This window comes from Centropristis striata, chromosome 2 (genome assembly GCF_030273125.1).
Source record: "Centropristis striata isolate RG_2023a ecotype Rhode Island chromosome 2, C.striata_1.0, whole genome shotgun sequence".
NCBI classification, from domain to species: domain Eukaryota; kingdom Metazoa; phylum Chordata; class Actinopteri; order Perciformes; family Serranidae; genus Centropristis; species Centropristis striata.
Genome location: NC_081518.1, coordinates 16,995,934 through 17,019,147, shown reverse-complemented (window position 1 = coordinate 17,019,147; position 23,214 = coordinate 16,995,934). Strand labels below are relative to the sequence as shown.

General features: G+C 40.9%; 1 protein-coding gene across 1 annotated transcript in view; it reads right to left on the bottom strand.

The window, feature by feature from the left end:
* Positions 1 to 3,082: 3,082 nt before the first annotated feature.
* The window catches only part of ano9b (anoctamin 9b), a 39,161-nt gene continuing 19,029 nt past the window's right edge, over positions 3,083 to 23,214 (bottom strand). The window contains exons 8-24 of the mRNA XM_059347404.1: positions 22,050 to 22,184; positions 20,961 to 21,054; positions 19,810 to 19,870; positions 19,439 to 19,521; positions 18,591 to 18,695; positions 17,513 to 17,677; positions 14,503 to 14,539; positions 14,175 to 14,286; positions 13,431 to 13,485; positions 13,237 to 13,334; positions 12,884 to 13,080; positions 9,011 to 9,163; positions 7,018 to 7,162; positions 6,805 to 6,930; positions 5,356 to 5,446; positions 5,150 to 5,262; positions 3,083 to 3,376 (exon numbers count right to left, since the gene is read on the bottom strand). Coding sequence (XP_059203387.1) covers positions 3,343 to 3,376; positions 5,150 to 5,262; positions 5,356 to 5,446; positions 6,805 to 6,930; positions 7,018 to 7,162; positions 9,011 to 9,163; positions 12,884 to 13,080; positions 13,237 to 13,334; positions 13,431 to 13,485; positions 14,175 to 14,286; positions 14,503 to 14,539; positions 17,513 to 17,677; positions 18,591 to 18,695; positions 19,439 to 19,521; positions 19,810 to 19,870; positions 20,961 to 21,054; positions 22,050 to 22,184 — 1,804 coding nt within the window. The 3' untranslated portion in view covers positions 3,083 to 3,342. The remainder of the gene's footprint in view (positions 3,377 to 5,149; positions 5,263 to 5,355; positions 5,447 to 6,804; positions 6,931 to 7,017; positions 7,163 to 9,010; positions 9,164 to 12,883; positions 13,081 to 13,236; positions 13,335 to 13,430; positions 13,486 to 14,174; positions 14,287 to 14,502; positions 14,540 to 17,512; positions 17,678 to 18,590; positions 18,696 to 19,438; positions 19,522 to 19,809; positions 19,871 to 20,960; positions 21,055 to 22,049; positions 22,185 to 23,214) is intronic.

Sequence of the window (23,214 nt, the reverse complement as noted above, 5' to 3'; positions counted from 1 at the left end):
GGGTGACAATTCAAAATATCAAAATGTTATTAAAATATAATGCAGTTAGTCTAGATAGCTACCGGTAAATAACAAGCCTTACTTTAATACAAACACACTACTAATATCTTGATATTTTATAATATAGTTCAACATAAAACATGGCATTACCATGACTGCAACGATCTCCTGGGAAGTGATTCAAGTCCGGCATACTAAAAATTTAAAATAATCCATGTCCCGCTTCCTGCTGTCTCTGATTGGGGGGCCGAGAGAACCAATGGCAAGCAATGCTGCCCTCAGAAGGTATTTCAATAACTAAAAGTCCACTCTGCTAACTTTATGTGATTACAGTTACAGATACCCGTGCGCGTAAACGTACACAATTGTCCAGATACACATGCTACTTACTCACTCACACACACACACACACACACACACACAACCATTATGTGATTTTAGTTACACACACACACACACACACACACACAAACACACACACACACACGCATGCAGGTAAGCGCGCACACTCCTCCAGATACACATGCTTCACTCACACACACACACACACACACACGTAACTTTATGTGATTTTAGTTACACGTGCGCACACTCCTCCCCTCTCTCTCTCTGTCTCTCTCACACACACACACACACACACACACACACAAAATCTCTGAAGAATCTCATCATAGTGTACACACACCGGCAGTAGCCCCCGTGGCAGGGTTAGGGTTTCAGAATTTCCCCAGAGGAATTTTTCTAGTTATTATTACTGTTGTGTGAAGGGAAACTGTCAAAATATCTTTAAAACCTTAGACAACAATGCTGTGGATAAATACATAATCAGGACCTGTCAGAATCTTAAAATGAGAGGGATACAAATTTCAAGTCCCTTTGCTCGCTCATTTCAACCTTTGCCTAGTTGTGCCACAAATGTAAACACCAGCCTTGGTTATGTTCGTCAAAACAACTGTGTATTACGATATGTATGCCTTTTCCCACACATTAATTACTATTTATAAAAGAACAACCCAGCCCCAGATAACTAGGTGGATGAATGGATGAATATGCAGTACAGAAGCGTGATGATTCACTAGTTTCACTAGTAGTCATTTTGCCGATGCACACAGTCGATGAAACTGCTATTTCTTTTCTGTTTTTCTCACTGACAGGTCTGATGATTGGTGGGTGGACACAACTATTGACATGAAACTTATTGTTATGGGCTTTTCTACGGTTGGTATGGAAATTAAGCTCATTATTTTGCTTTATAAAAAAGAACCAGGCCTATATGGGGCTTTATAAATCTCGTGAAATCTTGTTGTAAAGTTTATTAATGTACACAGACAGATTCAAGTCTCATGAAAACACCATGCAGAGAAGCCCCAGATACTTTAACTGTAATCAAACTTTGATTGTGATTACTGTAAACTTACTGTAGACAGTGATTTACAATATTTATGATCAGGGACACGTAACACCCACTGTGGAACTGACACAATGGCCCTCATTTATCTAACGAGCGTACGGCAGAAAGTGAGCTTAAAGTGAGCGTAAAGTGGGCGTACGATCATTTCTACTCAAGGCTCGGCATTTATCAATGTGGACGTGAGCGGAGGGTACGATCAGATCTCAGTCTGCTCTCAGCTCGTGTTGCAGGTTTGAGTCAGCATGAAGTCCACACGTCTGAGTCAGAGAATTGATCTTAGACTATTGTATCGATACCTGGAGCTGATAAAACTCTGTGGTGTTTTGATATTTAATGGTGACAAACCAAAGAATGATTAGACTATATCATTTATCATTAAAACATAGTTTAAAATAAATACACCCTGTGACCGTGAAATTCTTTAACCAGAATACTAGCCGAGGATATTAAATGTTGTTGTCTTCTGCTGTTTACCGTTATTATTATTATTATAATTATCCTGCTGGACACCGGAGCGTCAGCATCTCCTTCACCAGCGGTTCTGACCCAATAGAAACATTTCCAATCAGCCACACACTCCTCTGACTGGGACAGAGTTCTGACTTAATGTAAAGAGGTGAATAATATATCTCAATATATGGATATTATATAGATTATTAGGCTTTATGTATCACGATGTATAAATGAAATATTCCAACCTCACCAGGAGTTTAATGCTCCACTGCTGCTCTGCTGACAGCACCACTGATTTCCTTCCTTTTCACTTTTTATGCTGCCAAACAAAACCAGTTTGTTGTGTTGCAGCTGTTGGACGTCAGCGTTTCACTTTCTGACTCTGAGAAATTCCTCTTCTTTTGGATTAAAACTTACTTTAAAACATTGTTTACCTCCTTCAACCAAAAAGCTGTGAAAACGTTTAAGTCTGTTCTCCAAATGTAAAATATTCACTGAACTTGTTTGAGTTCATAACTATAAGTACTTTTATTTCATGAACCTCCGTCGCTGCGTATTTCTGTAAAATGTATATATATATTATATATATTAGGGCGTGGTATTTAAATGACGCTTGTTTCGAGCTGCCACATTTATCAACAGCCGATCATTCTCACGTGTGATTGGAGAGATACGATGGTTTGATAAATCACACGTGAACCCTGTCGTAAGACGAAATATAATTTGAGATCTGTGCTGGTTTCTATGCTCATTTGATAAATGAGGGCCATTGTGACTGAATGCATGAATAAATTTCTCCATGACAGAAGTAACACTTCTTAAGGCATCCTGTGGTACCCTCAATACATTCAGTGGAGCTCATACGCTTTGTGGAACAAACAAAATCACAGGACAATCAAAAACAAAAACATATGTAAGGGCTGTGAGAAAAGAATACAATAGACAGTCATTAAATTATCCAGAAGCACATAGGTGTACTGCTGATGAGACAAAACATTACAAAACATTGTTTTTCTAGTTTCTGTCTGATAAAGGATAGAACATATTTCCCATAATTACTGAATAATTACTGCCTTCTACCGGTCATGAACATGCATTTAAGTGCTGAGGCTGTCTCACTGAACACATGCAATATGGAGTGTATAGAATAGTCATGTAAAACACATAGTAAAACACATAATGCTGGGCAGAATAACTCAGGACTTCAAAAATGACAAATTATATTCTTTCTTACATTTTAATATTAAAACATCACCACTGTAAGTTGTGTTACATGTAGTGTGATGGTTATGTGGCAACATGGCAGCAGGAGTAATAAACATCAAATCATACCCTGACACTTAAACGTCACACAATTTAATACATTCGAGCCTCATGTTACAACAGCAAATATAAATTATAAAAAGAAGGCACCATCTTTCCCTTCGATGCTTCAACCACTCATCAGCGGAGGCAGATCTGAGGTCAGCTGTAGGAGGTCAGACGTCTGTTGATTTGCTGCGTTTCATTTCACTGAATCAGGAACAAAACACAAAGAAGGAGAAGAGTATTGAGCAACACAGGTGTCATTGTAAGATAACGATGTTGGTATAAAAGGATCAACTGGCAGCTGGGTTAAAGTGAAACTTCACTGACTTTCAATAAGGCAGATGTACAACGTTCACCCTCCCTTCTAGCGCTGGATAATAAAAAATTACATTAACTCTGTCACATGGACTCATGTAACTGTTTTGAATAATCAAATTCAGCAGAATGGTTTTAATGCTCGAGTACATTTTCAATCCCAGGTCATCAAAGATCACCGCACAATTCTGACATCGACAAACTACACACAAGCGAACGCAAATCTGCATGATGCAGTATAGCGTTATTTAAAGCACACAGCGATGTAACGAAACCGGTTTATCAGCGTCCACAGAGACCAAAGGTGTCTGGTTTCGTGCCAGTTGGATTCCAGGGAGGCCACGTTTAAGATCAGTGTTAATAAAAACTGTGTTTTAACTGTTACCAGCGTAATGCTTGTCATTGTGCTTATATTGCACATTGGGTAGAATAGCATTAACTAGGCTTTTGTGGACTACAAGACAGAAGGTGCAGTTTAAGTGTCATTTGGTCAATTATGTCACCTTTTATGCAAAGTTGTTTGGGATGTCTTTGTTATGACAACTTGACATTAACCCAGACAACATGTCAACCTGTCAATATCTTTATTATAACAGGCCTGAATATCAAACTTAAATAAAGTATTTAAGTTATATATCTTACATATAACTTTCATATGTGGTTGGTGTTAACATTGGCTGTCATCACACAATTATAACCGTCATGAATCATTTTCTTGAACTCAAATACAGTGATACAATTTGGACTTGTCATAAAGATGTCATTAAGAGTTATTACCAAGGCAGGGCCTCGCGCCCTCGCAATTTGGCCTCATGCAATTAAAAAACATATCTGCCCTGCCCACACTGCCCCAGTTGGTTTTGCTGTTTTCTAGTCTGCCTCTTGCCTGTCAAAACAGCTTTGACACCTGCGTCTTTTGAAAAAAAAAATCGTCTTTTGATGATATTCATCATCAGTGGTGGGTTTGATTTGAGCCTGGCATGAACCGTTCCGACGGGCTATAATGACAGTTTGACACGAATCTATAACCGGCCAAGCAAGGAGACTTCATTAAACTCTCTAATCTGTCCCAGCACAGTCTTGCATGCTGCACTAACGCCACATTTCAAGCTACTGAAAGTATATCTACACTATTTGGCGTTGTGTTGCCGTTTCCTCAGCAGAGTGTCTGTCACCCATCAGCAGATGCTTCTTGTGAATAGTAAACTTAAAAAGTTTGAGTGTTGCTTATAGGTCAAAGTATCTCTACACCTCACTCAAATCCGGTTTCATTGGTTGGACTCCGGGTTTGCTAACTCCTGACTCTTGATGGAGTTATTAGTCATAATTGCATTTATTGTGTTCAATAAGGACATGAAATATTATGATCTTCTGTGTGGTATTAGTTTAAGTCCAATGTGTTTGTCTATACTTGGGACTTTGATGCAGATCAGATCTGATTTTATGATAAATAAACACAGAAAAGTAGTTAATTTTCATAGGGTTCGCACACATTTTCTTGCCGCTGTATACTGTTACCATGATATAAAATCATATATAGCACAATTTTGGTCATATTGCCCACCCCTACTGCCCTCTGTATGCAGTCAGCTGGAATATGGATTTTCATAGGTCACGCTTAATCTTTTAACCTTTGTCTTGAGGAACCTACTGCTGACTTACCTTAGCTCCTCCTTCAGCCGACCCAGTTTATCTTCCAGGCGATCATTCTTCCCTTTAATGGGATTGTTGGGGACAAACCAGGACGCTATAAACTTGCACACCACTAGAACATGCTGCAGAAACACACATAAAAGACAGAGAAACTATTGAACTGTCATTTTAAGTTCAAATGGACATCATTTTAAAACTGAAAAAGGAGTACAAACCTCAAACAAGATGATGAAAGCAAAGCGCACAGCCAAAACCAACCAGAACTGAGAAGTCAGAGTGTAGTCATCTTTTCTGTAGTCTCTGTAGCTGTACACACACACACACACACACACACACACACACACACACACACACACACACACACACACACACACACACACACACACACACACACACACCTCTGTTACATGACAAGCTAAAAAGGCAATGTTAAATATTTTGTACTTTGGAGAGTGTATTTCAACATCCGATTTACGAAAAAAATAATTTAATTAATTGTGTATGCCTTCCTTTGACCTGTTGGAAATATTACGGTTTTTGCAAAGAAACTAGTCTCAAAGTCCATCGTGGAAATTTTAAAAAGTCCACCGAGGAATTTCAGATTTTTTACCACGGTAATCTGGGGGGCCCGTTTATAAGGCCTCGTATATTGACCCACTGATAAAGCCTTGCCCACCCTCTGGCCACGCTTTGTATAAAAGTCTAGTACTGCCACTGTTGCTCTATAGGGCTGTTTCCACTACCGGGCAAAACCCGGAATGAGGCAGGTCTCACTCGCCGAAACGCCCCTAATTTGAATATGAGCAGTCTGGAGCCGGCTTTAGTCGGGACTTTTTTCGTCCCTGTTGAAGAGCATGGTCTTTTTTTCTCCCGTGAAAAAAGCCTGGTTACTGATTGGATAGATCGCTAAGCAGGATGTGACGTAATACTCGACGCCACAACAACACGCGCCATTTGTAAAAGCCAGAGAAGAACTGTTGCCAACTTAGCTTTGTTGCTATAATTAGCAACTTTTCGGCTCTTCTTAATGAGCTGCGGGGGCCGGCAGCTCGTTAAAAGGAGTAGGGATGAGTGGAAGCGGCACAGTCCTCCTGCAGGAGTCTCTCTCAGCTGCAGTCACAGAGCCGGCTAACAGTTAGCTCTGTAACACCTCCTGCAGCAGCAGCACATACACACTGTGCTGCTGCTGCAGGAGGTGTTCACTTAGCGATCTACATTTGTTTACAACAAGCACACTCTTTGCACAGTAAGCGATGCCGTTAATTCACAATCACTATGTTTATGATCACTGGAGAAGCTGTGCATAATTAGCCTGCTGCTTTGTTTATGATCAGCTGCTGACGTTGTGCACAGTTAGTGACGGCGGCCACAGTTTAATCCATCGTGACGAACGAGAAAAATATGTCACCTCCGGAGTCTCGTAAATCCCTCTGGGGGGCTTTCTGTAATGGAGACACGCAGAGTGAGTGGATATTTGAGAGGGCCTGAGACTTTCCCGGTGGACACTCTTCCCCCTAAAGGAAACACGTCTAGTGATGATAGAGCCTCACTGGTTGCTGAAGGAGGTCTATAACAACCCACAACAGTTTGCCATTTTCATCAGTTTTGTGAATCATCCTTCTGTTTTGTACGGACTAATCACAGTAACAGTTAGGTTTTTTCACCTGCACTGTGTGATGTTGAAGATTTTGTTGTCCAAGACCATCTGATCGTCGCGAAAGTCCATTCGAACTGCTGGGTGTTCCAGAGAAGCTGTTGCCAGAGTGTCATTAATGTAGCCCTGCATGCAGCTGCAACAAAAACAGAAAACTCTCACAGTGAGGGAGATCACAGTCCCCTGAAGTGTAATCAGGTATTTCAGCTGCAACTTGGCTTACTGTGTATGAAGGGTTCCATTAGCACAGGGGCCATAGCGGTAATGGTAGACGAGGCGTGGAATGAAGTCTGAAGTAATTCCAATGACCAGACCGTTAGCAATCACTGCTAACACACCGATGGCCTCCAACAACCTTGTCCACACACCTGGTCACAGAAAACAGTACCGTTACACACACACCTGTACACAGAAGACAGTGCTGACACACACACACACACACACACACACACACACACACACACACACACACACTCACTAAGTTTGTAGGCGCCAAAGGTATGCCACAGGTGGACTTTTTGTAAGTTTCTATTGTGAACTGAACTTAATGAAAAATGTGCCACCATTCCTCATCTCAGCCTCAAAAGTCCCATCCTATATGGAGCTTTGTTCAAACAAAAGGGAAACAACCCCCAAAGACAACCCCTGCACCTCTGTCCCAGTTCCAGCTACCTGAGGTGTGAAAACCTAATTTTTTTTTTTTTTTTAAGAATAAATATCTTTATTTATTATATACACGCTGTCCTTTTTTAATGTTCCACATGTATGAGTGAGATGTCAGCCTCGTCTATGAAATGAATTCCAAATTCCTTCAACCTTTGCTAAATCTTAACATGCTAATTTGATTATAATTATTAAGTTAATTATTAGTCAGAGTTCCAAACTGGTAGTTTAGCAACTTTATGAAAATTATTTTAGTGAATTGACTATCTTTTCTGTTTTACAGAGTGGTGCCCCATTTCGAAGTGACTTGAGTAAGTCAAGTCATATTGTTTATTTTAAATAATAATAATTTATAATAATTGTTAACACACACACGCACTCAAACACTTGTAGACAGAGGTCTTTAAGGGGCATTTTATGCCAGCGAACTATACTAAAACGCCTTAACCGCGTCGCCTGCGCCTGCTTAAAGACTGATAAATAGGCGTGCGTCCAGGCACGCGTATTGCAAGTACACCAGATAATGAAGGGGTGACAAGTGTCATACTTAACAGTAACGCTGGTCTTCATGTCACATATTTGAGGCGTACTTAACCCGTCACGCGACGCCTACGTGACGCTCGTCTGTCCATTGAAAGTGAATGGAATTTCAATGCCCACGTTAGAGGTTTGATGTCATCGCATAGGTGCTGTTTTAGTATAGTTCGCTGGCATAAAATGGCCTTCATACACACACACACACCTGCATACAGAGGACAGTTTTGGCACACACACACATGCCAGAAGACTGTCACACACACAGCTGTACAAAATGGAATAATACTGTAACACATATCAGTAACAGTTGTTACTGTGGAAGTGATTCTGAAACTGAAATGAAGCTGGGGAAGGAAGAAAAACGTCTGATGCACCTGTCGATCATGCACACATACTTCCTTAACAATTTTCAGGAACTTAATTTTCAGGTGAAAACATACATTAAGATTATCATATGTTATAGAAAAGAAAATCTACTAACTTTGCATTTTCAAAGAAGCCACAGGTCATCTAAATATGTCATACATAATATGTACTGAACCTTGTCCTATGGCCACATGGCAGAACTATCAGAACAAAAGAGGCAACATTTGTTCTTCTTTTAACAATTTGATGATTCCAGTTTCTTAGTTGTTATGTCTTGCTGACTTACTGCAAAACAGGACATATTGTTACAATTTACCTTGTTGCCTTCAAACTGCCTTTGGCTGCCTTGTTTTCCTTTGTCATATTTTTATTCTTTACATTTATCAAATGTTTTTATTAGATGCTTCAGTGCAAGCTGATGTTTCACAGCACTGTTGGTTGGTTGGATTCCTAAGGAGTGCTATTATGACATACAGTAAATATATAATATATATTAGATATTTTTTTTAAATGTGCGGTTTCGTATTTTCTGTGATTTTTTAAATGTTCTCATGCATTATTTAAATGATTCAGTGATGTGAAATGTATGCCATACGCAGTCCACTCTTTAGAGTAACCTATGATTGTATATCAACAGACACACAGCTCACCAATGTCGTTGGTCTTCCTTGGAACCAGCCGCCGTTCCAGGCTGACCATCTTGATGGCATCCAGGCGGATCTCAAAGACGTTGTTGATGAGAGCCAGCAGGGGGGCGAGGGGGAACGCTGCCACAAATATGGTGGTGAAACTGAACTGCACCACTGCAGGGGATGGAACATAACTTTGTTATGTGGAAAGTTAATTATTTCAAGCATTTTCATTTAAAGCTACAGTATTTAAATTTGTCTTCCTCTGGTGCTAGCCACCATGAGTACAACCCTAATTCTAAAAGAAGTGGGGATGCTGATTGAAACATAAATAAAAACATAGTTTTTGACATATATTCATTAAAAAACTTTAAAAAGAACATTTAGTTAATGGTAAACTGATTTATATTTCAGAAGCACTGCTTTCATAACTCCTTTTCTAGCTAATGGTAACCTGATTTATCTTTCAGAAGCACTGCTTTCATAACTCCTTCTCTGTCTCAATATGCCAGGAATTTCACCAGGAGAATCCATGGCCTTACTCCATCTGACCCCTGCTGATCCTGCGTCTGCTGTTCCCCCAGCCAGTAGGGTTGGTAAACGGTTGTCTTACTTCTATCTCAAGGGCCTCGGGTAGCCATGCCATTAAGAATGTACGCGCATCTCCATTCTCCAACCCTTCAAGGTAATCCAACCAATCTCAGGTTGGAGCAACATTGTCGGTTTTACAACTCTTCAATCTGTGAGGTAAGTTTCTGGACTTTTTCTATGTGGTATCGGCTAGGGTTGTTAAGAAAGTGATCTGGTCCTCGGCTATGCTAATGCAGTCTTTCTTCTGTGAGTGTTTCAGAAAATGTCCCCATAGCTTTTTTTCCTCTCGTTTGGAGGAAACTACTTTTACTCCTCGACTTAGCATCTCGCTATCGTCTTCCTTGTGGTCCTTGTGTAGAATTTCAAAGTCTGTCTTTTTGTCATCTTTAGGTCTGCCTCTACCTCGATTTTTGGACATCATGTGAAATGTAACTCAACCGAGCTATTTGTGACACAAAATATTTGTTAAGATACTAGTAGAAGGTAGAAATATATTTATTTCGCTGGAGTTAAGCCCCACATGTCTGCTCAGTTGTTTGCCAAAACCGTGTATGTACCTTTGACAAGGTACCTATGATGCCACGAGCACTAACACCCCCCCATACCTTCACAGATGTTAGCTTTTGAACATTGTGCTGGTAATAATCTGGATGTATCTTTTCAATCTTGAGCCCTGTGGACACACAATTTCCAAAAACTATTTCCATTTTGCATCAGTCCATCTCAGATGCACTCAGACCCAGAGTCAACAGCATTTTCTGGATGTTGTTGATGTGTTTTTCACTTGTCACTTTTAGCAGATTCTTACGGTGGCCCTGAAGTGCAAACCACACCAGCAATTCACACAACACGCCAGCAATTCACACAACACACCAGCAATTTGGCACAACGCGCCAGCATTTCCCCACAACGCACCAGCAATTCATCAAAATGGAAGGTACATATTGGACACTGATTGGTTCCTGCCGTCATTCGCTTCTCCATAGTCAAACCAGCCGCCCCTATAGATATATGTAGTGTGACCGTATTGTAATATTTATGGTAAATTCATTGAGCCTGTTCAGAGTGAGCTGACATGAAGGATAAACACTTAACTGTCATTCTTTTTCACTTTGCAGTATAAAAATCTTACCTGCAGAGAGGAGATGAAGTGCTAATTTTACGAGGACACTCCACGTGACAATCAAATTGCGTCGCGCCGAAAATTTAATTGTTGTGTCGGTGAAATTCGTAATAAAATGCGCTTGGATAATTACTGTACAGTAAATATCAAAGGGCATTTTATTCTGATATTCCACAGTGACATGTTCTGTTAGTTTGTGAGTGAGAAGATACCCGAGGTCCTCCGGTATTAGACTGGAATTGTATGTATTGTATTGAATGTAATATTTACTGGGCTACACGGTGGTGTAGTGGTTAGCTCTCTTGCCTTACAGCAAGAGGGTCACCAGTTCAGCGGCTCCTGCTCAGGGTGTACCCCGCTTCTTGCCCAACGTCAGCTGGTATCGGCTCCAGCCCCCCGCGGCCCGAGTCCGGATAAGCGGAGAAGGAGAATGAATGAATGAATATACAAAGGCATTGTATTGTGAATTTCGCCGACACAACAAATACATTTTCGGAGCAACGCAATTTGACTATGTCACGTGGAGTGTCCATGTAAAGTTAGCACTTCATCTCCTCTCTGCAGGTAAGAGTTTTATACTGCAAAGTGAAAAAGAATGACAGTAAAGTGTTTATCCTTCATGTCAGCTCGCTCTGAACAGGCTCAATGAATTTATCATAAATATCACAATACGGGCGCACTACATATATAGGGGCGGCTGGTTTGACTATGGAGAAGCGAATGACGGCAGGAACCAATCAGGAGGAGGATCAGTGTCCAATATGTACCTACCCTCTCCGTTTTGATGAATTGCTGGTGTGTTGTGGTGAAATGCTGGCGCGTTGAAGTGAAATGCTGCCGCGTTGACGTGAAATGCTGGCGTGTTGTGGCGAATTGCTGGCGCTTTGTGGCGAATTGCTGCCGCGTTGTGGCGAATTGCTGCCGCGTTGTGGTGAATTGCTGGCGCGTTGTGTGAATTGCTGCCGTGTTGTGTGAATTGCTGGTGTGTTTTTGCACTTCAGGGTCACCGCAGATTCTCCACTTGCCTTTATCAACAAACTGTGATTAGTGACAATAGTTGCCTGAAGTGTTCCAGAGCCCATAGCAATGTCCTTTATACAATCATGTTGTTTTTTTAACGCAGTGCTGCCTGGGGGCTCAAAGGTCACAGGTGTCCAATGTTGGTTTTTAGCCTTGCAAATTAAGTGTAGAGTTTGCCTGATTCTCTGAATCTTTAAATGCTGTTATGGATTGTAGATGGTTTAATCTCTAAATCCCTGCTGTTGTGCATCATGTTGTTCTTAAACTTCGCTTTTCATTATTTGTGAACCTCCCCCCATCGTTGCCGGTAACCCTCTTGCTGTGAGGTAAGGCTGCTAACCACTAGAACACTGTGTAGCTTGCATCAAAGTCAGAATAAGCAATATATTTTCTTTGTAGTTTTTAATTGAATATATGGTTAATATAATATATTTAATTAACGCATTATCTTTCATTCACCTTTTTACACAGCTTCCCAACTTTTTTCGAATTAAAATTGGAATTAGAAAGTTATGAGAAATGTCAGGATAGAGTTGGTCTTTTCTAGCTAATTATTTTTTTCCTGGCTGTGTCCCTGTCTCCAGCCCCTGCTCACTTGCTTCAGTCATGTGCTGTCCTCTCACTTCCCAGTCCTGCCATTTTCAAAGCTCTCCACCAGATGCCCTCAGACTTTTTCACCTTGATTCCCTCATTTATATAATCACCTGTTCCAACTCGACTTATCAGTAACTTACTCCTGAAATCAGTCCACTTCCTTTAAGTCAGTTCATTGAGTTGCAATGTGGGTTCGCTAGCCTGCCTTTTTTCCTATATTATCTCAAAAAACCTCTGAAATCATCCTGCCATCTCAATTGTCCTCATTTTTTTAAAACTGATAAATGTCAACACTAGGGAAGTTGTATATTGTGCCCATCACAATGGACTACATCCTTGGGGTGTAGTCAGTCCCTCTCCAAACCTAACCCCTCACCACCAGAATAATACCTTTTTTCAAGTCACCGTTGCCTTAATAATAACAACTAATAATACTTAATTATAAATAGCCCTAGTGACATTTCTCATTCAGGTACTTTCAGGATTTTGTGCAAGGACACCATCCACCTTTGACCTAGTGAGTTGTGTTTTCTGGTGGAAAGGTCAGGGGGACACTTTGGACCTACCCATCTCCAGGAACTCGTTGAAAAGACTGAAGGAGTCTGTGTTAGCTAGGTGGTAATTTGACAGCCAGTTCCGAAGTTTGCAGATGTCACACGGTTCAACCTGTCCATTTTCGTCACGGCAGGTCTTCCTGTAACAGTATCCACACTTCCTCTGCAGTTTTTTTGCAGTGTTTCTGCTCAGACAACTCTTGAACCAGCTGGAAAATATAACATTTTCAAATTAATACAAAGTCTTATATGTTTATCTTTGTTTTTCCCATGAGGTCTGGGTTGACACTATGTTGGGCTGGACACTAACTCTTCACCACCTGCTGCCTTACACGTGATGTTGAATGAAAACACAGCATACTCACGGCACAGTGAACTCAAAGATGTTATTGAGTGTCTGTTTGAGCAGCATGATAATAGCCATCTGGATGAAGAGGTCTGTCAAACAACCACTAGGATGGCACTACAACACACACAGAACATTGTTGATTGATTGGTCAGAACTATGGCGCAGACATGCTGTATGAATGACTAAAAACTAACAAATGTATTTCCTCACCTCCTCCAGTCTCCATCCAGCAATACGCACATAGTTCCCTGGATGGCCATTTATCCTGAGAAAACAAAACAATCAGTATTTAAATCCTGAAATCTTAAGGTTGTTTACAGTACACCTGTTCAAAGTGAGACAGTTCCACTAGTTTCATAACATGAAACACTACTTTTAAACAAACAATAGCAACAGTTTTTAGTGATTGCCAGATTAGATTGCCAAGTGAACACCTCCTGCAGCAGCAGCATATACACACTGTACTGCTACAGAGCTAACTGTTAGCCTATTAGCAATTTGCAGACTGGATGCTAAGGGTAAACACCCCCTTCGGCTCTGCAGCTGGTAAAGACTGCAGGGGGACTACGCCGCTTCGACTTGTTCTTACTGGGGACTTCCACCGGCCGCAGAACAGCTGCGTGTATAAGGCTGGCTCGCCACGCTGCCGTTACGCGCCTGGTGGGAATTGACGCCGGGCAGAGGACGGAGCAAAACCGCGAAGCTGCCATTCCACGCCCGGTGGAAATCCCCGGTTCTTAACGAGCCGATGGCCCAATGCTGCGTTACAAATCAATACAGTATTTAGTGTCAAGTTTATTATGTCATTAGCTAACATGGTCACATCTGACATCATCATGTGCATTTTGAATGTTTCATGTTTAAAGATGGCATGACCTCAGAAAACAATAAAGTCCGTCTATCCTGTGGACAGAGAGTTAGAGACACACTGACAGACAGAGACAGACAGAATACCTGCCCAGGAAGAAGGCCACATAAAACAGTGAGGAGAAAAGAGTGAAGAACTGGAAGGTGAACATCTTGACAGTGAAGCTCCTCTCTGTGGCGGCAAATGAGTTTGTCTTCTCTGAAGACACACACAGACACACACACACAAATGGATTCATGTGATGTTAGATATTCAACAAAAGGTCCATGAATATTTGAATTTGTCTCAAATAAAGAATGTATTTAGACTAACTCTCTTTAACGAGACTTTATTGTTGTATATCTATTGAAACATTTAATTGCAACTGTATAGCAGCTACAGCATACAGAAGAAAGTATACTTCTTTGTTCTCACCTAGTTTACACAGCTGAAGGGACACCCATCGGTTTACCTACAGGTGATGTTTAAAGAGAGAGAAACAGAAAGACATGGGACGTTTAATTGTCATAAAGTAACATTTAGGTTTTTCTTCACATATATCAGCTGCTCTTCAGCAGAGCCTTCTTCGCATTTCCTTAGTGGTCTGATGATGTTCTTGTCGGTTTAAACAAGGTACACTGAGCCAACGTTCCCGTTAATGTTCTGAACAGATCAATATGTGAAGTTGTTAATGTGCCTCCAGTAAAGGGTTAAGGGTTATGTTCCAGGTTAGGTTACTTGACAACTGCTTAAGAAATACTAATGCATAAGAATTCAGCACCAAATGCAGCCATCACATTTAAATGCTCAACCAATACTGGAGGAGGATTTTAAACAGCTGTTCGATTGCATCTTGCTTTTTTTTTTTTGTCTTTTCAATTCTTTTTTTTTTGCAAAGCTTGTCATTACTCTCTAAAATAATCAAGCTTCTACATAACTTTTCATTACATGTTTTTATTTTCCTTATTATTTCAAGTAAACCTTTTATATATAAGAAAATATAAATAAAAAAATACATCAACAAACAGCCCCAGGATTAAATAACAATGGGTGCAAATCTCTATACTGCTTTGTCTAATTAAAAAAAAAACAAAAAAAAAACAGAAAAAGCATCAAACAAACAACACCAATTTAGCAATCTCTGTTTGTTTACAACAAGCACCGGACACTGTGGATTAACCGGCATCGCTAACTGTGCACAATCACTATGTTTATGATCAGCAGAGATGCTGCGCATAATAAGCCATGCTGCTTTTGTTTTGTAACAGTTGCGTCTCCATGTTTAATCCATCGTGTATGTGATCACGGTCGAAACTGTCGCTAAGCGACTATGCGGCGATCGAAACCTCTGGTCATCACCTCTGGAGTCTTGTAAATCCCTCAGGGGGCCTTTTTGTAATGGAGACATGCAGAGTGAGAGGACATTTGAGAGGGCGTGGCCTGAGACTTTCCCAGCGACCACTCTTCCCCCTAAAGGAAACACGGCTATAATGATCTCATAAGTAGTCTCTGTGAACTCCAAATGACGGAAATCCGTCATAGCGACGGAGAACTTTAATCTATGAGTTCAATGCTGTCGCCAACATCAACTCTGAGGGAACCTACCACATAACCAGCAGTTTAGCCAATTAGTATTATGTGAGCTACTGCAGCTACATGTTTGTGACAACACAGAGAGGTGACACGTGTGTCATAGAAGGTGCCAATCTTGAGCTATGAATTATTAAAAGTACATAACCACTACTGTGTGTGTTTGTTACAAAGGAGGACACTGTCTTGTATCAATGTTTGTATGCTCCAAGGAGCTCTGACATGCTCCATCCAGTAATGAGTTGGCCTCACGTTAGTCAGTCAGGCCTGAAGTTATGACATCGTTTCTACAAATACCGCAAAAAAATGTATTCCCTTTAAAAGAATTTTAAAAATATATGCCAAATAGCTTCAGTCTCATAATTTATATTTCAGGGTAGAAGACCATTCATAATTTAGCTTGACTAAAAGCACAGGCTGCCTTCATTTGTATTAGGATCACAGGGTCATAGTGTACGGAACCAATGGAGGGCAGGGTATGTCTTACTTCCATAGAAAGGATTCATGCTTAGCAAGATACACACAAGAGCTGCATCTCATGTTGTCTATTTTGCATCTGCGCTACCCTCACTTGCGCCTTTCACTTGCGTCTTAATGGTGAAGAGATGCAGGGAAGCCAAGCGAGGAGAGAGGAGACGTTTTAAGAGACATGAAACGTCCTTCCTTCTGAGGAAGTGAGGGTAATATTGGTCCATGCCTCACTGGGACCGCCTGGTACCACAAGTGTGTACACGCACGCACACGCACATTGCACGCGCACACACGCGCTGGGAACAATAAACCTGCTGCTGTGAAAAACGCTTCAACAAACATTACGCACTGTAACTGTCAAGCAAGGAGCAGAGTAGGGGAGAAAAGTTTTTTTTTTCTTTTTTTAACTTTAATAGTATCCATAATAAATCTGAATGGAAATAACTTTAACTCTTTCTTTTAATTTATTATGAATGTAGAAATATGTTTGTGGTCTTTTTGTTGTTCAGAGCCACAATAAAACAGATTTTAACTACATGGTGAAACATTTAAATAAAATATGAAACTTGTGATGACACACTTGAGTTTAATCAGTTATCTGTCTTCACTCCGGTATGAAACTACTGCGATGTTGATGTGTAAGATCAGTCCGATCAGCTTCTGAGTCCAGTCCAGGGGGCGGGGCCAGCGCTAAAAGACTTCCGCATAGGATGCTCTCATGTATCCTCACTCATGGCTCTTCTATCCTCCATCCTCCAAGCGCAAATAAGAGCTTTGGGATGGTCGTAAAGATGGCGCACGCAAAAGAACTTCCAGTCAAGCGAGGATAGAGGAGACATAACATAGACAACATGAGATGCACCCAAGGGTTTGGATCTGGTGTGGCATTCGCATAATAGTGTGTGAAAAACTGTCCATGTCAGCATGTCCATATCCACCTTGTGATTCCAAGTTTGATATTTTGGGAATTCTGAAAACAACAATATCTTCCTCATGGTGAAAAAACCCTACAGTCACAGTCAGTTGCAGAATGGCTGCAAGCACCACCACTGGAAGTTACACAGTATTGTGTGTTATTAGCTGACTGTAGAGTGTTTCTGTTACTATCCTTGCTTCTATCCTCCCTTAAATACAGCTGTTCAACTGATCTGACTTTTAGTTGTTCTAATATTTGTTTGCTTTAATTTTTTATTTCATTGTTTGTTTTAACTTGTCTTATACTCAGCATTACGCAACAAAAGTAGCTAATTCCGGCTGCTTATCTGGTGTGATTACACGGTTACCACCACAGCTCATGTTGTGTCAGCACTTCCGTCTCGGAAGAAGGAGGGGTTTCCTGATCTTGTGTGAATTAAGGATTTGCATTACGTACAGGTTTACATACCCGAGTCATGATCTGCATAGTGACATAGTGCAGCACGGCCCCGAGCATCACAGCCACAGTGTTGGCATGATCCCTGATGAACTCCCAGCTGCCCTCAGACATCAAGGGAGCAGCCACCACTCGAAACACCACCAAGGCATGCGCAAGACCTATGATCAGCATCAGCTAGAACACACAAACACAAACATAAAGCCGTCTTAAAATTAAAGTGATCTTTTGGTTGTGAAACACTTACCCTTTGGCAGGTGAACATGTCAGCAGTTAGGGATGTGTGCACATCTCCATGTATTTGTGGAAATGGAAGAAGATGCTTTCAGGTTGAATCTCCACGATTTAGCAAAAAAAAAAGCTACAAAGTGGATGAAGCCTGAATATTTCACTGATCCTGGATGAATTTGGCCGCTACTTAGTTTTATAAAAGCAGCGGAGCAGAACTCACCATGGAGATGTGTTCTGTGATTTATTTTTAACTTTTATTTTACAGTACAGTACAATAACAGTTATTTATAAATAACAATAATGGATAATAGCGGGCTGCCGGTCCCTGTTAACACGTATACTTTGCACATAGTACATCATCATCTGACGCATATAAATGAATTAATAATAACTTTAGTGACTGAGTTAACTTAACTGGCAATGTATCAAGATGATGTTTATCTTTAGATAAATATTTTGTCATTTGTTTATGTATATGTTTTGTTTGACTTTGAACACGAGTTTTGTAAGTTATGTGATAACATTCAGTGTAAACTGAAAATATTTATATATTTAAATTAATATTGCGCCGCCGGCGTCATGGTTTCTTCACTCGACATTTTTTAATCTCCCGTTAGACCGGTGTGCGCAAGGCATTATGGGTAGTCGGGGCGCACAGAGGATAAACACATGCATCCTTGGAATTTGGGCAGAAGAAGGACTCTGTCCTCCGGAGGATCCTGGACGTTGGGACAGTCCTTCAGCTGTCGATGACGTAGAATCCTTCAAATTCAGCCGTTTGAGGATCCTTCCTTGACTTTGGGATACAGCCACAGACACTAAATGTGTGAGTATGTGTGTGTGTGTGTGTGTGTCTTACCATAAGAGTAACCAGAATGAGGACCAGAGTGCTGCGCCTGTAGGAGTGCCTGAAGTGTTTGGGTTGACACTGTGGATCATTGACTATTTGCAGAATTATTTCCTCCTGTCAGGACACACACACACAAACATTGAAGGTATTTACAAGGACAATTGTGTACTGAAATACAGTGTTTTAACAGGCTGTAGCATGCAGAGGACAGGAGGTTCTTCAGAATAGGACAAGATTTTCATTTGGTTTGATTGTAAATTCTGGCAGTGATCACCTGGGGCCTGTTTGGCACGCACATGCCACATGTATGAAAATTGAACTTGATGTTATAATGTGCAGACTTCGGCACAAATTCTCATCATTATTATCATCATGATTGACTTGTCTGACAGAAACTACTGTCTTTTAGGCTCTACTTGAAGTGTTTTTCAGATCATATTGCAATAAAGTAAACTAAATTAAGACTAAACATAACTCGCATAGTTGTTCCCAGTTATCAGGTAAAGTACGTTTTTCTGCTTCCATGAATGTTTCTTGCAGATTGTCGTGTTCATGAGAATACAATTATAAGGTGTTCATTTTTGAAGTATTGCGGTCTCTGAAAAACCTGGAGGGCTAACATTGGCTAGCGGCCTCCATGAAGTTCACAGCTGAGCTCCAAATGACATATAAAGTCATGTATGGCTCGTCATAACATACTTGTTTCCTAGTAACATTACTACACACACATTTCTGTACAGAAGAAAAACAATTAGCACAATTATTGAGCCAACAAGTACTTAAGTTTTTGAACTAGCAAACAGCACTACAGAAACAACAAAGGATCTAGACCGGTTTTCTAAATGTGTCTTTAATACCTCCTCTTCACACCAGTTATAGACCTTCCAGTCAGAAACATGTTTGGCTCTGTGTCTCTTCCACAGCTCCAGGAACAGAGTGGCTGAAAGCATAAAGACAAGCAGTTACCTAATGTACAGTAGTGTTCAAAATAATAGCATTCCAATGTGACTAACCAGATTAATCCAGGTTTTTAGTATATTTTTGATTGCTACATGGCAAACAAGGTACCAGTAGGTGCAGTAGATTCTCAGAAAACCAACAAGACCCAGCATAAAAACCTGGATTAATCTGGTTAGTCACATTGGACTGCTATTATTTGGAACACTACTGTAGATCACATTAGATGAGACATCACAATACATTGGATTAGTATAGCTCAGACACTCACCCCAGATTGCCATGAACATAGCAAAAGCCACAGTGCCCTCATTGTCAAACAGGTGGCTGACCTGTGAGGATACAAACATACATACATATAGGTATTATATGGTATATCCCATCAAGAGGAGAGAGCATGAATATCATACTAGACAAACAGATTGACAGTAAGACAAGCTTTTCATTAAACCAGGAATATGTTTGTGCCCAAAGTCCTGACTAACTCTTCATAAAATCAAAGCAAAATTACTTTATTTCTCCCCGAGGGGAAATTCAGTGGTAGAATCTCTGTTAGAATGAGACAGCCTGATGGCTGTAGGAGAGAAGGATCTTTTGTATCTCTCCGTCCTGGAGCAGAGAGAGAGGAGCCGTCCACTACTGTTTTTTTGGTCCATAAAGGTTTTGTGTAGCGGATGATCCGGGTCTTGATCTGAGCTTCCTTAAGAAAAAGAGGCGGCTCTGCCCCTTTTTTTAGAGAGCGTCTGTGTTTAGGGACCAGTCCAATTTATTATCCAGGTATACACCTAGATACTTGGCACCACCTCCATGTCCACCCCACAGGTATTCACTGGCTGAAGGGGGGGCTTGAACCTGCAGAAATCTATGATCATTTCCTTAGTCTTTGAGGTGTTCAGTAGCCTGGCTAATGCCAGACTAATCACAAATGAGATTAGGTGCTTGTTGTAAACAAACAGAGATCACTAAGTGAACACCTCCTGCAGCAGCAGCACATACACACTGTACTGCTACAGAAGGGGTAAACATCCCCTCTGGCTCTGCAGCTGGGAGAGACTGCTGCAGGAGGACTGTACCGATTCGACTTGTTCTTACTAGGGGATTTCCACCAGCCGCGGAACGGCCAGGTGTGTACGGCTGGCTCGCTCCGCTCAGAGTCTCCAAAAGTCTCCAATAACACCAGAGAAAGTCGCTGTATTTGTCACCAGTCACTTTTTAAAAAAATAGTCGCTACGGGGGTCTGAAAAAAAAAAAAAGTCGCTAAGTTTGCAACACTGCTTCGCTGGCTTTTACCAATGTCGCGTGTTGTTGTTGTTTAATCTGTCGGCCAAAATCGTGATCATGATTAAAATTCGATTAATTGTGCAGCCCTATTGTGATGTATGTGATAGAAAAATAGAATAAAATGACATGAGATGAGTTTACCTTAGCGTAGGTGCAGGTGTCTGACAGCTGCCATACTGTACACCTCTTGTCACAGCGAGGACACATAATAATGCTGGACTGACACACTTCCTTACTGAGGACAGAAAGAGAGACAAAGATAAAGAGGTAATGGAAAAATAAAGTTCAATCATGTTGTGTAAGTGGTTCCAGTGCCTTTTTTCTGAACAAACTTGATTAACAGGAAGACCCAACTTATCAGGGCTCTCCGGGAGACCAAATATATAATTTAATGATAATAAGTTCCCCACTCATCACATAAAGACCTGTTGTGGGAAAGGAGTCAAGAGAGATTGGACCCCATAAAATAGACAGTCGCACAAACAGATTTGTTTTCATGTTGTATGTTGGAATTATTTAGGAGAACCAATTTTCCTCTTTTTAGAGTTTTGTCAGGTATGACCAGACATTTCTTTTTCTTCATTTTTCTCTACAGTTTAGCTTTAGAATCATGAAGGCCTAATCCCAATGTTTTTAGATTTAAAAGTTGCATTTGTAAGATGGGGCAAATTTTTAAAGTGTTGTAAAAAATAAAAATAAATAAATAACAGAATCTGAAGAAGTGACAACAGATCCGTAATCCACCACACCGAGTTTTCTTCTGCCATTTGACCCAGAGGGGCTCTGTAATTTACAACTATGTAAAAAGTTTGGTGAATCTGACTTTATAAACTTGTACAAACAAAACTCACAGAGGAAATCAGAGAGTTAGTGGCAGAGTATCAAAATGATCTGGCATGACATGTATTTTTTATACTACCATGAGAATTAATGGTCAAACATTTTCAAATTTTAAAATGTTTCAAAAGGGAGTTAAGAGATACATTTATGCAAATTAAAAATGCCTGACCTGCTGATTACCATTTTGCCTCATTCAAGTTTCTTTCCTTCGAAGAACAGTAAATCACAGCATAGTCATAACTTTATGGAAACTGAAATCCAGTTTATGGCTGTTCAGCTGAAAATCACCCATGTTTGACCAGCACCTGATCAATCGGTGCATATCTAATGTTATTTCCAAGTTTTAGCACATTTACTATATAATATTACTTCCATAGGCATCTGACTCACATTAGAGGACTGGTGTTGAAAAAGGCGAGTCCATACAGGAACACAACAACACCCAGAACAGCAGCTGGAACCAGCAGCATGGTGTACCAGCCCAGCCACAGGTAGTACAAAGCAACTTTCTCTCCAAAGTAACACCTGCAGGGAAGAAACATACAGAGGTTTGTGAAGTAGATCACTGAACAGGATTGATATACATGATTTTTCCACTTGGTGTTGCACTTGACCCAGCAGACTATTACACCTCGAAGCTGGTTTTAAAAGAAGAAGAAGAAGATTACTTTATTAATCCCACAATGGGGAAATTCAACCTCTGCATTTAACCCATCCTTTTTTACAAACAAGTGAACACACCATGCAAGGAGCAGTGGGCAGCACATTACTGCGCCCGGGGAGCTGTGCAGGGGGGTTAGGTGCCTTGCGCAAGGGCACTTCAGTCCTAGACCTGTCAGTACCGGGATTCGAACCGGCAACTCTCCAGTTACAAGCCCGAGTGAGGCTCACCTCTTTTGTCGAAAAACGTGTCCATATAGGTGCAGTTTTAATTTTATCTGAGACTAACACTGCCAAGTCTCATCTCAACACCACGTAAAACACACAAAGTTTTGAATAAATAAACACCCTATGCTCTGGTGCATCTTCCCCTCCGATCTCTACTGATTTCCTTCCTGGCACCGGCCATACCTCTGTAGTAACTTATATTGCCCACAGTGAGACACTAGTGGCTCCATGAGCCCATTAATAACCAAAATACAATATTTTGTTGATCATGTTGCAAAGTCACCTATGACCCCTGGATGACCCAGGATACTATTAGTTCTGGTGTCACCAGAGGATCTGTTCCAACTGGATCTTCTCGCGAAGTCCTAGTGACAAAGAACTCCAGCAGCCATCCAGAATTCATAGAAGAGGAACCCCCTTCAATGCCACCCATGATCTAGCCATACTGCTGGTAGAATGGCACTTAACCTTCAAGGGCACAGGGAGTCTCTGTGTTCTATAAGCATGCAAGACCACATCCACAACCCAGTGAGAGAGTCTCTGTTTGGACAGTGCAGCCTCTTTCCTGCAGCCTCCATAACATATAAAAAGAAGTTGCCTGTCCTGCATAGGTTGGTGGTTTTCTCCACATACACCTTAAGTGTTCAGTCAACAGGTCTGAAGTTGT